At 38.3% G+C, this 17,224-nt stretch overlaps 1 protein-coding gene across 2 annotated transcripts; it reads left to right on the top strand.

The window, feature by feature from the left end:
• Positions 1-1,151: 1,151 nt before the first annotated feature.
• On the top strand, positions 1,152-12,766 carry snapc2 (small nuclear RNA activating complex, polypeptide 2). Of its 2 annotated transcripts, XR_003598312.1 has the most exons (8): positions 1,152-1,236; positions 1,326-1,562; positions 3,514-3,687; positions 5,048-5,150; positions 6,903-7,430; positions 10,592-10,680; positions 11,798-11,950; positions 12,198-12,344. XR_003598312.1 is itself a non-coding variant. In XM_028039308.1 (7 exons), exons 2-7 carry the CDS (start codon positions 1,350-1,352, stop codon positions 12,462-12,464), a joined length of 1,374 nt encoding a protein of 457 aa, XP_027895109.1. In that variant the 5' UTR covers positions 1,152-1,236; positions 1,326-1,349; the 3' UTR covers positions 12,465-12,766. The 2 variants fall into 2 exon arrangements, 1 of the variants encoding a protein (XP_027895109.1); XM_028039308.1 differs by lacking the exon at positions 11,798-11,950 and having other exon boundaries at positions 12,198-12,766.
• Positions 12,767-17,224: the final 4,458 nt, after the last annotated feature.

The following is a 17,224-nucleotide window of genomic DNA, read 5'->3' as shown; positions in this document are numbered from 1 at the left end:
TCAACATTACAACAGACAATATTTCACTGACTTGACCAGCCTACCTGCTGAGTAAATAAAATACACAAAAAGGACAAAAACAAACAAACAAAAACAACAACAAAAACCATCTCATGTAGGGTTACAGTCGCTTAGTCTGACCTGACAACAACGTTTCCCGGAGCGCTTATCCCTGCAGCCGTGAGTCCGTCATTTACGGAACAATACTGACCCCTGCTGGCAAATCACTGAACATTCCTAACACTCAGCGGCAGGTAATGAATAACAAGATATCTTATATTTTTATGCTCCAACACGAATACATGCGCCATATGAAGAACCTACAACATCAAAACATAAATAATATATAAACTATATCCAAATATATTCTCTAACTATATTTGCAGAAACTTTTATGCTGACATCTAAACATCATTAGATCAGAGGAATTTTTTTTAGCTCATAAACCATAACAAAATGTATTAAAATTGAAAACAAAGAAAAAAGGGCCAAAACAATACAGCAACACAGAGCTGTGATTTTATAAAACCCAAAGGACAGACTTGAGATTTAAGAAGTTCAGAGAGAAGAGACAATCATGGCCAAGATTTGGAAACACTCTTCATTTTAGGAAAACTCTACAATCAAAAGCATGATTATCATCTCCAAAAGCATGATTATCATCTCCAAAAGCTGTGGAGATGATAATGTAGCATGTTATGCTACAGTCATCAGAATGAATAATTCAAACAAATAATTCAAACAGGTTTAAAGGGGGAAGGAGGAGAGAAGATATAACAATATCGAGATTTAGATTTGGACACAAGCTGGATGGATCTGCACACTCTTTAAAACAGGGTAAAATAACGCAGGAAATTGTGACTTTTGTGATGAGGAAGAGACTGTTTGTCATTTTGTGTTACATGTTTCCTTATCATTGTTACAGATATGTGAAATAGAAAGGTTTATTATTATTATCCTAAACCTTGAAAACCTTTAAAATAAGATTATCAGAAAAGTTGTAAGTCGGATACTATACATTTATATTGCGGTTCTTTTCGATCCACTGGGTTAGTTGGAAGGATTTAATTTATGAATTAATTAATTCACTTGTTTTTTGTATTACTGTATTTGTATTAGAATCCTGAGCCACACTCCTTACCAGTTGGTGGCGGTAATGGACAATTACGTGTCTTGTCAGTCGCTAATAAATACCACAAGAAGAAGAAGAAGTTGATAGTAACAACAACGATAAAGGTAAAATAGTTCAGCTTCAATCTAAACGGAGTAATTATTCCCCTCATAACCTGCTGAGACTATTTAGCTGCGTTTTCTTGTTCCTTTAGATTCAGTGAGAAGAGCCGGTGAGGATGAAGCCGCCGCCTCGGAACAGAACGAAACGACAGTTGAGCTTTTGGACAGAGACGCCGGAGTCCCGCAGGAAAGCGGCCTGTAAATGGGGACGACCTGAGCTGAAGAAGCTTCTGAAAGCCCTGCAAGCTCTCAGCCAGACCACCGGAGGCCTGCAAGAGATAGACTATGCTGTCCTGAAGAAACACATTCCTACTCGGTCCATTTCAGAGGTAACCGAGACGAGTCCACGACAGAACCCATCCAAAAACCTTTCTTCCAAAAACCTTTCTTTTAAAAACCTTTAGCTTTTTGTGGTTTTGACTCTGATAGTTCAGCAACAACTCTTAGCAGCTATTACAGTTCTATAAAAGAGGGATTTTTAAAAACTTTTTTTATTTTGTCTCACTTATGTTTTAGAATATCCTAAAATGTAATGTTGGATAAGATAACCTGAGTAAAAACAGAAAGCAGTTTTTAAATGATAATTTCACTCATTGGTGGAAAAAAGCCACCCAAACCTCGCATTGCCCCCTGGGGGGAAAAGTCATTGGCCCGTTGGTATATCATTAAACTTTTGAAATTATTTTTCAAATCTGAGTTTGTTTCCTTTTAGTGAGAAGGACTTAGTTAGGAAGACTGACTGGGCAGAATGAGCTCCTGACTCTAAAGAACATTAAAGCCAGTCTCACATTTACCTAAAAACCTGGAAAATACTGTGTATATTTATTGTTTTCATATTTAATGGTGCAGAAGAAGACTTTTGTTTCTGCCAAAGCAATTCAAGTCAATTGTGCTTCTAAATGACAAAAAGACCTGAATGTTATTAATGCACACAAAACTTGTGCTTTAATCATATTTCCATGTGTTGGACATCATGAGCAAGCTTAGAATCCACACTTTCAGAATTATGTAAATGAATCAAAATGCTCTCAGGATAATTCATGTTCATGACAATAAGTGAGTTAAGAGACTAATATTTTTCATTTCAGGTTGTATATTAAGATGTTGTGTTATTGTGGGGCTATTTAGGTGGTCCCTAAGTGTTTCCTACATGGCTTAAATGATCCTCAACCTGAAAAGGTTTGAGAAACACTGATGTAAGACACTTTGTGTTTGTATGGTATAGAAAAAAATCTAAAGGTCTTCAGGGATTTTATTTGCTTTTCAATTAAATATCAGTGGTCCATATTTAAAGACAAGACATTCAGCGCTGGCAACAGATGTCTGCCTCAATTTAATCCTAAAAATAGTAGAGTGGAACATGTATACACTACACTTAGAGATTTGATTAAAAGATACTTTAGGTAAAAAACTATTTAGCTCAAACTATTTTTATTTAGAGTAACCTAGCTCTATGAAGAGTTTAATAATAGTAGCTTTGTTCGAAATTGACAAAACAGAAAAAATTACTTTCATGATTTTCACAGATTATAAAACCTGGGAGTTTGTACTAGATTGCCTGTTGGTCACAAATATGTCAGACCAACAGAAGCCATAGAAACATACCTCCAGATATTCCTTCAAACATACCACTAGGTGGCGGTACTAGAATATCTTTTTCTTTGAGTTTGGACAGTTTATGTTTCTGTTCTCTTCCCATATAAAAAAAAGACCTGCTCTTTTTATTTTATGGAAAAGAGCAGCTTTTAAAATACTTGAAGCTGATCATACAACAAGTGAGTTTGATTTGGTTAGTGTTGACTCTATTTTTTTTTGTTATACTGATGTTAAACATTTGGGATGTTTATTTTCATATTAGTGTAGTGATGTTTGAAACGACTTTCAAAGACTTTGCCCGCTGACCTTTTCACCCCGGAGGCTGCTGCTGTCCACACACCAGAACCCGGCACCCCTGTTAGTAAGAGTGGCCCCCAGTACGCCTCCTGACTCCCCAGTCCATCATATATCCCAGCACTAACACCAGTCCGAACAGAGCCAAACCAGTCGGCTTTTGTTTGTGGGCCCATGTGTCTAAATTTCTACCTATTGATGGGGCAGGAGAATCAAATATCGGAGGTGCAGTGGCACCCATGACTGATGCCTCAGTCACAAGTTTTAATCCTGTGTCTTTCATAGACCATTATTATGCATCTGATTACTCTACTGAAATAAAATGAGTAGAGTGCTGTGAAATGTCAGCACAAAAACTAATCCTGTGAGGTGTGTTGTCCTGCGTTGCAGATCAGTGCTATGGTGGACTCTCTGAAAAACAAGACCATATCATCTGCACGTTTCCAGCTGCAAATGAAGAACTGGGAGGAGAAGCAGTTCAGAAGGCCTATTGAAGAGTGGACACACATGGCCTCCACTCTTGCTGGAACCCTTGAGAAAGTCATATCTGCTGCTTTCTCTCAGGTATGCTAGAACAAGAGCAATCAAGTGACCAGTCAACCAAAATATAAGTGACTTGTGCCCCTCGAGATCATAGGAGCATAGACTAACAAAAGAACCAAAGGGGCATGGCTTACGACTCGGCATTCACCTGAAAAATGCACAAGACGTGTGCAGCAGATTTCACTGAGTTTTGATCCTGACCCAAATGGATCTAATGCTTAAAGGAGTTTAAATATAAGCAAAGTTGTTAGAGTTATGTCCCGTTCACAGTATGTTATCTTTATCAGAACCAACATATGGCTGCACAGTGGCGCAGTTGGTAGTACTGTTGCCTTGCAGCAAGAAGGTCCTGGGTTCGATTCCCGGCCGGGGTCTTTCTGCATGGAGTTTGCATGTTCTCCCTGTGCATGCGTGGGTTCTCTCCGGGTACTCCGGCTTCCTCCCACAGTCCAAAAACATGACTGTCAGGTTAATTGGTCTCTCTAAATTCTCCCTAGGTGTGTGTGTGTGTGTGAATGGTTGTTTGTCCTGTATGTCTTTGTGTTGCCCTGCGACAGGCTGGCGACCTGTCCAGGGTGTACCCCGCCTCCCGCCTGGAACGTAGCTGGAGATGGGCACCAGCAACCCTCCCGACCCCATTAGGGACAAGGGTGAACAGACAATGGATGGATGGATGGATGGAGAACCAACATATTTCTACAATCAGGCGGACTCTGGGAGATTATGCTGTCTTGTGGTTTATGTGCTGCACAGACTCATGATGCTGCAGCTGCCTTCGCAGAGGTTCATGTATCGGGCCACACAGGCATGAGCTGGTAAAGCGCCATTTGAAAAAGTTACGGCACTGCAGTCGTAAGAGTGACTTCCCATCACACCGTTCTTCCAGCATAAGCATTTTTTTTTCTTGTCAGTGGAAATCCGTCCGGCTGTATGGACTAAACACCCCAGTTAAGCTGCCAGCTCTGCAGGTTGCATGATGGCTGAAGGAAACTTTTTGCCTCATCTAAAAGAATAATGTCCACTGTGGGAATAGTTTGACTGCCATAGGAAAACGAACGGAGGAAGTAGGTCTCCCTACGTTAAAAAAGGAACGCATCTAACGTAACGCATCTAACGTAACGCATCTAGAGGAGCATCACCCACTCTATTTGCTAAATTCAAGGCAAAGTTTATGCTGTCTTGAAATGAACGAGCTGTGAATTTTCATACTGTTTTTCCATTTCATCTTTCAAGAAGCCCTTTCAGAACACTCACTGGCTTACTGTCCTGTAATATGGAAAAAAAAAAATAACTGTTTTGATTCTTGTCTGATTTTAAGAAAACTTCTCACAAAACTAAACCAGTAAATATCCCACCATCCTTTCTTCTCCTTTTCCTTCAGATGCTGGTTGTGTCATCGACAGAACCCTGCACTCTGAGGAACTGTGACCCCAAGCAGGACCTCAGACCTGCTGTTGGACCAGTGCCTTGCATGCCAGTGAAAGGTATGTGGATTCATGCATTCACTCTCCACAACAGACGTGTAAAAGATCTGCAGCATCATCTCACCTCGTCTTCAAAGCTGACAGGATGTTTTTTTATCTTTTTACTCCACTGCTGAATGAATCATGAATGACAAACGCCATTAAAGTTTCATCGTAAAAGAGATGTGAAGGGTTCAAAGAATTTTTTTTTATCTTGTATTTTTATTAGCCACTGTACAATCACAGAACAATTAAAATCCTGTCCTTGATGTCAAAAACCTTTTGATTGTGCTCTGATGTCATGAAACCTGTAAACGTCTCCATTTTCGTGTTTTAATGTGGAAGTTCTGGACCTGAACATCATGACTCTAAACATTATGAACAATAAGGTCTAAGCTATTCCAGGAGGAGACCTTGAATTGGCCGCTCCTGCCTGCCAGAGGGTCAAATGCTGAGAATAAAAAAGATCTGATAAAGTTTTATTACTAGTAAAGTCATCCAATACTAAGATTTGTGCAACTGGAAAAGCAGTTTTCAAAACTTCACCTTCTGTGTTCTGTGGGTTAAAAAGCTGCTGATCCAGCTGAAATTCTGTTGGTGGTTTTATGTGAAACAATTTTATTACTAGCAGAGCTGCAACGCCTATAAAAAATATTTGCCCCCTTAGATATTTTAACCTTTCCTGCTTTTGCAAATGTATCATAATTAACTAAATGTTTTACCTTTTTAAAAAAAAACTAACTTCTGGTCAGAGGGTAAACTGATTTCCACAAAATGCCTAATAAAAATATGTAACACAAACAAGTGAGTGCATCAGAGGCTGTGCTAGATTTTTGATAACGAAATATTCAGTTGCATTCACTGCAAAAACATAAGCTTGTCAAGTATCTTTGGTCTAGTTTCTAATGCAAATATCTTATAACACTGGAAATGAGACAAACCAACTTAAAAGTAACGTTTCAACAAGATATAGGAGCTTGTTTGATGTAAATAATTCCTTAATATTGATGAAAAAGTTCTAGTTCTACTGGCAGATAAATTAATTTATAACATAGGGAATTGTCTTTTTAGTTAAATAATCCTCCAATGGAACAAGAACTTTTTCATCAATATTAAGGAATCATTTAGTTAAAACAAGCTCCTGTATCTTGCTAAAAGTTACTTTTAAGACAGTTTTGTCTTATTTCAAGTCTGCTAAAATATTTGCACTAGAAAATAGACCAAAAACTCTTGGTAAGATTTTGTTTTTGCATTATTTTTTTATTTTCATTTAGTTTTACTGGTATTCAGTCTGAACAAGCCGAACAGAGAATCCAGTGTGTGCCAATACACCTTCAGCAGATGAATACATGTAACTAAACCCACTGACTGTCACCCCAGCAACCACACACACACACAATGAAATGAAGTGATTGTAAAGTTATGACCCAGCTGTGCTCTTTCATTTTTCGCCTAGTCTTTTAAGCAAAGACTGTAAATGCACACAAAACAAGGCTATGTTTTTAAATAAATGTACAAAATACTAAAAAAATCCCACATTTTCATAATTTTGAGGAAAAGATATCCTTTCAATACAATTTGGAATAAGGCTGTAACATAAGAATGTGTAAAAAGTCAAGAGCTGAGAATATTTTCTGCCTTCACTGTCTGTCATATTAGTTGGTTCAGATGCTTGTTCGTCCTAAATAAAGTTTGAAATTTGTACTTTTTGCAGTTTAAAAAAAAGTTTTAGCTTTGAATAAGAAGTCTCTCTCTCTCTCTGCCTCGGCCCAGGAGAGCGTCCTTCTGCCTTGCTGCTCATGGCTCCGGCTCCAGCCAGGTCAGGGAGCAGGAGACTCCCAGCACCATCTCAGGCTGTTAGAGGTCAAACCAGGAAGATCCTTCCACGTCAGAAACAGCCAGCCGTTCCTTCCGCTGCTGCTGCCTCCACCTCCACCTCGCTAACTGGATGTCCAGATCCGGCCGCCCCGCTGCTCTCAGAAACGCTTCCTGCATTCGTATCTTCTGGTTCTCTAAAGCCTCTCGCTCCGGCTGCCTCTGGCCTCTCCCCTGTCTCAGCAGCAGCTCAGTCTGCTGTTGCGTTGTGTTTGCCCGTCTCCAGTTTTTCCTCTCCCCACTCCACAGTCCCACTCTCCCACGCAGCCGCTGAGCTGCCTGCTACGTTTGGACAGTCAAGTAAACATGCTGTGGTAGATGACCCAAAGACAGTTGGAGTTAACTTTGCTGTGGACTTTGAAAAGATCTACAAGTTCCTGAGTGTTGTCCAAAACCCCAGTGAGGATTATAATCTAACGCCCATGGGTGAGTCAGCGATGCGCCGCTTAGCATATGCTAAGATCCTCCTTACATCATCTGATGACTGAAGGGAAACTTTGGGTTGCTCTGAAAACATCAGTGACATTAGCATTACAATACTGACAAACTTTTAGCTTTAATTAGTTTGTATTAACTCCCACATTTAGTTAGCTTTTGAAATATTCATGCAAGTACAGACATTCAGGAAAAACTAGGAGAAGATAAAGAGTTCTGTTTAATATTCTGTGTTTTTGTTTTGTTTTTTTATGGCACAAAACAGTGGTGACCTACATGTTTCCTTGACTAAGCTGTTTTAAGCTAACAAAAATCAACAAACTTCACTCAAATTCTAAAATGGTTGTGCTGATTAGGGGTATAAATCAGCTGCTTTATCACAGTTTGATATTTTATGGATTTGTTTGGTAAACAACACAGTTCCTTGGTAGGATTTTAATTCATAAGTCTGCAGTCAGTACGATGTGATGTCATATGTCCATCTAATTCAGTCATTTCTGCAAATATCAACTTACAAAAACAACCCAAATGTGACTTGACCATTTTATTTGTAGGTTATTACAGGGCATCAGGCCTTAACATTTAAAAAAGCATTTTCCCTAAAAAAAAAATTAAAAAAAATCAATCACCTGTTAACCCAGCCTCACGTCTCACGTTTTGTGCTTTTTAAATCGGTTAATTTAACGTACCCTGGACGACCTTTCAGTCATAAAGAAACAAACAGAATACAAACTGATCAATTTAATACATTTGCATAAAAAGTCCAATTTAATTCCATATTTCTATACACTTTGAAGCAGAATTTAAACTTTCATTATTTCAGTGCCATCTATTCTGCCCTTCTAAGCTTATTTGGTGCCATTTGTTGTTTAATGGAACATGAAGTCAAGTGGCTTTTCCCCCCCCCAAAAAAAACCAGTGGATAACAGCCAGGAGTAACAATTCTAATAAAACTATGTTGTTGAAATAAAATATAGAAAATGTTTTTCCATAGCTGGATAGACGTTGGAGTCTAGGTTTGCTTTGAACTCCAGGCAGAAAGACAGCTCCTGCTGGGGCTGAATCTACTCTGAGCTATGGAAACCCAACAAGTGCATCGGTTAAAAAAACCCTCAAAAATATTTATTTATCTTTCAGAATACTACCTCATGTGCAGTTAAGTCTTTCGATAAAATGAAATTTTAACATTGAAGACGTGTTGTGAATTTATAATACCTGACGGGATTAGTGATTTAAAAAAAAAAAATCAATATTGGAATCAGAACATGAATCGGCAGATCAGGCTTTTTGAGAGATCAACCAGAAAACTGCAGTCAGTGCAGCTCTGGTTATATCACAAGTCATTATTCACTAAATGTGAGCTGATGGCAAGATCCCTGTCAGGACTTCCTCATTTACTGACATCATCACATATCATACCGCATGTTTTCCTGGGTAAAAAGTGAAGCTTTTGGAATGGCATAGTCAAAGGTTAGTGAGATGCTGCAGCATTTGTTAAAACCATAGATGGCAGTTGGGGAGCAGCTCCTTTTTTAAATAAGGCCAGATTGGTTGGAGTAGTTTTTTTTTGTTTGTATTTAATTGTGTTTCACATTTACTTAAATTTATTGTCTCCAAACTTTATTAACAAACTTGGGTCTACTGTTACACAAATAAAAATAACACAAATTATAAAACCCATAATTAAAAGTATAAAATAAGTTGAAGTATAAAAACAACATTTAAAAAAAAAAACCTCAGCCAGTGTTTTTATTCATTTATTTATTTTTGTTTTTTGACTGAATGAGAGCTAATACTGGGACTGAGCAGAAGCTCAACTTACGTGTCAACATTTTCTATATATCATCATCATCATTCATTCGTTTGATCAGTAATAAAAGGATCTAGGTATTTCTCCTTTTTATAAAAATCAAGAAAATTGCTGTACAGTTTATCAGGGAACATTTTGCCAATTTATCCTCAAAACTCCACCTAGAATAATATAATAATAAGCCTGATATCGTATTGCACACCATATTCAGTACATATTTTAAAGGAGCAGCTGTAGATCAGCACCTCCTGGGCTGGAGACCATCATCATCTGCATACATTAGATTGTTTTTAGTGTTTCACCTTTTATGCAGTGTTTACTGGCTCATTAAATATATTTAGCATATAAACTGGACAAAACTGGGGACTAAACTAAAGGCTGATGCACAGATACTGCTTCCCCGTTTATATTAGAAGCGCTTCTATACCCTTGTGTTGGTTTAAAGCTAAACTGATTATTTAGGGATGAGATATATGCAGTCTGTAAACTATAAGATAATGGTTAGTGCAATCAGCCTACAGTTATCCAGGCTGCAGTTTTTTCCAGAGTATTTCTTAGCGACCAGGATAAGCAAAATACAAAACACTGGATGGAGAAGAGTGTTACGAATCTTAAAACCAATAAAACAGAGCACTAAAAAGAGTAATCGGGTTCAAAGTAGCATTTTTTATTTTATCTTTTTAGTTCTGCATGAATGTACGGTAATCTAAACCACAGGCTCCATTATAGTAATCGGTTAATTGCTCCATATGCCTCATGTCAGTATACGTGAGGTTTATCAGCAGGTCACAGTCAGTCGTCCTCTCAAGGTTCACTTTTTCTGCTGTCTCCATAAAACTGTTATCTGCCCCAGAATCTCTCACTTCCCAAAGCTACCAGAGCATCACTCTGATCCATGGATCACCGTGGCAACATGTTGTTTCCAGTCAGGCCTCATAATGGTTTCGTATTATGATTCTGCTGTGTATTAAGCAATGTACAATTTTATATTTAGTAATGCAATTACTATAATGTCACACAAGGAACAAGCTCTACATATATACATTATTACCTTTGACATTCACATGTAATAAAATCTTTAGGCAAATAAATATTTAGGAAGTTCACTTCAAAAATCTTTTATCAATTCCCCCTAGTACACACACACCCACACACACACCCACACACACACACACACTGTAGCTAAAACATGAAAAACAACCCAGGAAAGATTTGTTGGCAAGAAAATACGGCGTTGTAACATTTTGTGAAAATGTTATTTTACTGTTCAAAATGATGCCATGATCCTAATAGCCACAGTAATAAAATCAGTCTTTTCTTCTTTTTGTCTTCTGCCGTCCAGAAAGTGCGATAGTCCTGGACCTGCTGATGTCTCTCCCAGAAGAGCTTCATTATCTCGACTGCAAAAACCTGCAGAAACATCTGATCCAGGTAGATTCTGCTGCTTTTAGGAAAGTTATCCAACATTAAACCTTTGGTTTTGGAAACGTTGCTGTGTGGGATTCCACTGGCAGACAGAAGAACACAGTGGATATGAAAAGCCTACACACACCTGCTCAGATGCCAGGTTTTCATGATGTTAAAAACAAAATGGCAGCAAGGTAAATAATCTTGCAATTTGCAATTCAATTGACAAACAATCTAAAACCTTTAAAGAGGAAAAATACATAAAATAATCTGGTTGCATAAATATATACCCTTAAACTAGTACTTTGTTGCAGCACCTTTGGCTTTTATTACAGCACTCCAAATCTGACAGATTGTGAGGGCATCGCCTGTGCACAGCCCTCGTCAGATTCAGGTCTGGACTCTGACTGGGCCGTTCCAAAGCCCCACTCTTATTCCAGTGAAGCCGTTCTTTTGTTGATTTAGATTTGTGCTTTGCGTTGCTGTCGTCCTGAAAGATGAAGTTCCTCTTCATCTTCAGCTTTCTCCAGCCTCAGCGATTTTGACTGATAACACTGACTGATATTTGGAAGTGTCCATAATTCCCTCCATCCTGACTGAGGCCCCAGTTCCACCTGAAGAAAAACAGCCAAAATCATGATGCTGCCACCACCGTGCTTCACCGTAGGTATGGTGTTCTTTTGGTGATAATCAGTGCTGCTGTTGCACCAAATTTACCTTTTGAGACTTTGTCCAAACACGTCAGCCTTGGTTTCATCAGACCATCAGATGTTTCCTCCTTGAAGTTCACTTTGAAGTTCACAGTGATGGATGGTTGACCTAACACTGATGTACCTCAACCTTGGAATTCACCTTTGGAGTTTGTTCTGGCTTTTTTGGTGGCCGTTCCTTCTCTTCAATCTGTTATAGATTTTCCACCTGCGACGACGCAAGGTGGCTACAGTGCTGTGGATCTTAAACATCTGAATAATATGAGCATCTGTAATCACAGGAGCATCAAGCTGCCTGGTCCTCAGTCCCAACTGACCTGCATACTTCAGATGTCTATATTCCAGAACACTTGATTCAAATGACTGCATGTCACCTAGTGCTGCCTAAGTCTGTTAATCAGCTACTTATTCAAGTTAGGTGTGTGCAAAAGGGAAACGCCTAAAACATGCAGGACGGCGGACCCTGAGGACGGCGGACCCTGAGGACGGCGGACTCTGAGGATGGCGGACCCTGAGGACGGCGGACTCTGAGGATGGTGGACCCTGAGGACCAGGACAGAGAAACACTGCTCTAGATGAATTTGGTCCATGCTTGTTTCATTAGTTTATTTATTGTTTAATGATTCCATTGAAACACAGTTCAGAAGGAATGTCTGATTTTCATTGGTTAACTTTCTCCACATTTTAATTTATTACTTTTAACGGTTTCGACTTTATTTAGGGACTAATTCAGGGATTTTCGGTCATCCCACCGACATTTTTGTCTATGTGTAAATGTTTGTCTTGGTTTCCATTATCCTGAAAGCCTTCTCCCTCCTGACCTGGTTTCAGATGCATCAGAGTCTCTCTGCTCCTGTCTGCTCCATGCCTGCCAAGCAGCTGATGTCAAAGCTGCAGAATGCGCGCCGTGTTGAGAGGGGGCCAGCTCCAGCTCCAGCTGCAGATCTCAGCCAGGAGGCAGAAGCTGCTGGCGCTGCCCACAGAGGAGCCACCTCTTCAGGCCAGTCTGAGGATGCAGACATGGCAGTCTTCCTCCCACCTCTTAATCCTTTCCTGGTTCCACTGAGCTTGTTGATGCGAAAACAGAGTTCTGAATAAAACATTGTAAACTGTTTTAGTCCTTTCACATGTGTGACCCTCAAAGATTAAGTGGGTGTAGAAAATTAAGGCTGTTTCTTTTATTTAATGTCACATTAAATACCGATACAATGAGAAGTTTGGCTTTTTATGTGTTTACTGTTGTTTTTGGTTTGAAGAAATCTTTCAGACTGGTTATTTATTGTATATCTTATTTCATTGTCGCCATAGCAGCAGAGTCATGACCATCGGCATTGTCACAGTATCACTCTGCTTTTGTATTTTACGCAAATTTTGAATACATTTTAATTGTATTCAAATTATTCATATGCAAACTATTTACAGAAGTATGTTGTCAATTTAATTCAGACAGGATTATATTCAAAATCAACAGATAGTAAAAAAAAAAAAGTCATTTTGAGCAAACCCAGATGGTGGCTTCAAGTCTCTGGCTTTTCTACTATTCCTAAACAAACTGGTCAGCAGTGGATTGAGTTTGGTGAAATGTTTTCTGTTAGCAGAAGTTTATTCTGATTTGACCCACTTACTCTTCCTGTTCATGATGAAGTCATTAAAACTTTAAAACATTTGACGTTCTTAAACTGCACAAAACGTCACAATTTTTGTGACAAGCTGCGTCAACGACCACAATAAAAGGCTAATCAGTCTTTTTTTTTTTTATTGCAGTGAAATGGCTGCATTATGCACCTTATTATTACTACTGACAGTGATTCACGTTTTTATCACACCGTAGACGAGTAGCTCTGTTGCTCTACGGATCAATGTTCAGAGTTCTGTTCGTTTTGAATTAAATCCAAACTCCTAAAACTGCACAATGAAAACCACTGTGAACACAAAATGCATTCAAGGACCACAACAAGTATTATATCCTCTCTAAACAAAACGCATCCATTCACTTGTACAAGGGGTTTCTTGATCGCACATAATATTTAATGCTCCCAATATACAAATGGTTGATTATTTAAACACACAATTAAAATAACATTTACAGTCGGTCGAAACTTTTCCTCTTTCGGGAACGTTAGAATGATCAAACATAGGAGCGTTTGCTGAATGTCAGAATAACGACACTTAAGTTTTTACTTTCTTCAAATTTCTAGGTTTCAATCCATCCAATGTAAGGCTGTCAATAATAAAATATTTAATCAGAGTTAATTGTGTGAGTGTTCATAGCTAGCTTGCAATTAAAGCTGAAACAGCACAGTAAGCTCAATTAATATAAAGTAGATAAAAAAAGTTTCTATCTAAATAAACCCAGCAGATTGAATCCAGTCATAGACTTGCAGCGTTCACTCCTGGATGAGAACATAAGAGACAATTAACTTGTGTTTAGCTGTTGACTTTATAGCAGGGGTCTCAAACTCCAGTCCTCGAGGGCCGCAGTCCTGCAACTTTTAGATGTGCCTCTGCTGCACCACACCTGAATAGAATAATTAGGTCATTAAGGCTCTGGAGAACTGATCTACACAAGGAGGAGGTCATTAAGCCATTTCATTCCAGTGGTTTGTACCTGTGGCACATCTAAAAACTGTAGGTCTGCGGCCCTCGAGGATTGGAGTTTGAGACCCCTGCTTTACAGCGATCCCTCATACTGAGCGTGCATGTAGTGACAGTGGAGAGGAAAAACCTCCCTTTAACAGGAAGAAACCTCCAGCAGAATCAGAACCTGGCTCGGTACAATCAGCCATCTGCCACGGCCAACTGAAAGTTTGAGAAAATAGAGCAGAATGCACAAGAAGAAACAGATGAGCTGATGTAGGATTATTTTTTGATGTTCATAAAAGTAAAAGGTTTAATATCAGGAGAGGGAGAACAATTAGTTGATGGTAGCGTTATCTCCAGGAAGGAATCACAGCCAGACCAGACTGACCAGCAAGAACCACAGGTCAACCAGGGTTACAAGAGAAATTATATTTATATTCATAAACACACCCCATCTCCTCAAAGGTAAAGGTCACACGTCATCATTTTTGATTCAAGGGTTTATCTACGGTGATTTCTCTGTTACAGGAGGAACCACAGGGTTGCTCTTGTAAAGAGAACTTAATAGTCTTTAACTTGAACATTATTACTCTCTTAACCAGAACAAAAAAGTGAGGATCTCTCTCACTTTGCTTTGCTTTACTAACTAAAATACTGTTGATTTAAAATATTATCTTTTCCATTCCACAAAACTGTTTGAAGCCACAACTTCTCCTCCTTGAGATTTGTTTCAGTGCTTTGGCTTTAATTGTGTTGCAGGTTAAGAAAACGTCCCATTTCCACATAGCAATAAATAGCACACAGGTGCTGGTGATTACTTGAACACTGGAAATGAGTGGAACATTGGAACCAACCCAGAGGGAGGCGTTGACAGGATATTCTGGTTGATAAGGATTTATAGTTTGATGAGAAATGACATCATAAGGTTGTTTGTTGCCGATCCTTGGCCTGATGTTGCACACCATCAATGTTCAATGTCACAACTAAGATACCAGAGATAAGCAAGTAGGCACTTTTGTTTCTCTGATCCATCGTTCAACATAAACCAATTTCAGCCGGACCTGGTCTGTAACTTATAAATGGAAATTTGTAAAATATTTTTTGCAGAGTTCAGTAGCTGTGAAAACGTGCACCAATTATGTATCTGAATAAACACTGAAAAGACATCTCTAGCAGAGTTTCCTTTACGTCCACATTCTCTTCAAGATGGGAATTGTGATACCGTGGCCATTTCTCCCAAGATGAGCATCTCTCTGAGTTATGAAAGGTTCATTTTTTTAAAATGTGTTTTCTCTCCTTGCAGGTTGAGGCTTTCCTCAGCTATAAACAGTCTCAGACACTGGACTATGGGTGGGACCATTGTCATTACAAGTCAGTCTTCTGAAGTCAGTCACTTTATAGAGCGAAGTGTCCTGTGACATGCAGACACTTTATGTTGGAAACACCAGGATTTAAGATTCAAGATATTCAATATTCATCTTTGATACTTCTAGGAATATATTTATACAATGGCATTTTCTTTACGTGTGCTGATGATTTCGGCTTTAATCATTGGCTTATGTTCATCTGATGGTAAGATTGAAAACTACTTCACTTTTACATTTTATATGAATCCTTAGTTTATGTTTGATCAGGATTTTAAGAAAGTACGTCATTGATACAATATAATGAATATGGAAAAATTTCTCCTCTGAAACCTTTAGGTATACAAGTTACAACAAAAGATGAATCATTTAATCAATATAACTGTTTGACAAAGTGTGGAGAAATGTTCCAAGTTTTATTTTTTATTTTCTATCTATGGACTGTACCTGCTTATCGTTGAAGAGTCATGGAGTTGAGTAGACTTTGAACAGGTTGCCAGTCCATTGTAGCGCTGTAAAACATTCAGAACAAATTTAGTTGAAAAAACTATGTTGGAAAATAGTAATTTTAGAACCAGAGGTCTTTAGAACAGCTTTTGATGACAGCCATTCTGTTATCAATATGTTTATTTTCAGAATATGGTGAAAAATAAATTTTTTTGCTATTCTTGCTGGGATCTACAGTCTCTTTTTTGAGAGGGACCTGGCAAAATAGCAGCACCATTTACAAGTATCGACTTCTACATTCAGCCAGAGAAATAGATTTGTTTAGTTTAAAAAGCATGAAAGCATAAAGTAATTAAAATGGCTAATAAAAACATAGCATGCCAGTTAAACTCTCTTCTTCATGGTCTTTAGTTTTGGTTCAGAAAGAGTCACTTTCCCTGTGAATTTAGACTCTTGTAGGTCATTCCTAGCTGTTTAAAGGCTCTCTTGCCCAGATTTGTCCTAACTCCCTGGATTCAACAGAATTTTTCAAACGTGCTGACAATTTGTCTACAGGATTGAGATTGTTGTTTTGTGATTGCCTGTCCAAAACAGCGGCTGTGCTGTCTTGTGGCTTTATTCTCTGGTCTGATGAGCCAATGTGGAAAACTAATTTAAGACAAAGCTTCGAATTCTTGGTTGATGTCTTGTTATTATGCTTCAACATTTTCCTCATGATATTTGATATTTGCCTAAAACATTCCAAAAATTGGAGTCTTTGAAAGGTAAAGTCTCCTTTTCAGGGCTCCTAAATTGTGACTTTATACAAAAAAAATGAGAATGAGACTATATTACGGAATTATTTATTTCTCATAATTACAACATAAGCAATTCAGTTGAAAACTGAGTAATTGTGCTGGATCTAATCACTTACAAAATAAAGAATTATTCTACTAGTAATCACTAATGTATTTATCTGATTGTTGAAAAAAGACATAAGCAAACATGAAATCAAACTAATTAAAGGGAGACATGAGGGGAATCGCAAATTATTGTTCAGATTATCAGCTGAATAAAAAAATCTAACTTTGCCAAATTTTCTTTCTGTCTGAAGCTCCAAAGCTTTTGTTTATAATCTAGATTTTAATGTTAATGTAGCACAGACTGCAGCACAAGAAGGAAACAACTGAAACCACTGACAGGAGGTTTGAGAAGACAGAGCAGACGAACTAATGTGGGATTATTTTCACTTTCATAAACCAAAATTTTAATAGCAACAGAGAGAGAAGGATTAGCTAATGGCAGCATTATCTCAGCCAACGCCGCGCATCAAGAAGGTATCATAATTAAACAGTATGGCAGACCAGGTGTAGCTCTGTCATTATTATTATTATTATTATTATTATTATTATTATTATTATTATTATTATTATTATTATTATCCTCCTCCTGAGACCCAGCAATACATTTTTGTCCTCTGTGGAGCAC

Source organism: Xiphophorus couchianus, chromosome 14, assembly GCF_001444195.1.
Source record: "Xiphophorus couchianus chromosome 14, X_couchianus-1.0, whole genome shotgun sequence".
NCBI classification, from domain to species: Eukaryota; Metazoa; Chordata; class Actinopteri; order Cyprinodontiformes; family Poeciliidae; genus Xiphophorus; species Xiphophorus couchianus.
Note: the sequence above shows the minus strand (reverse complement) of the source record. Positions and strands in the feature narration are given on the sequence as shown.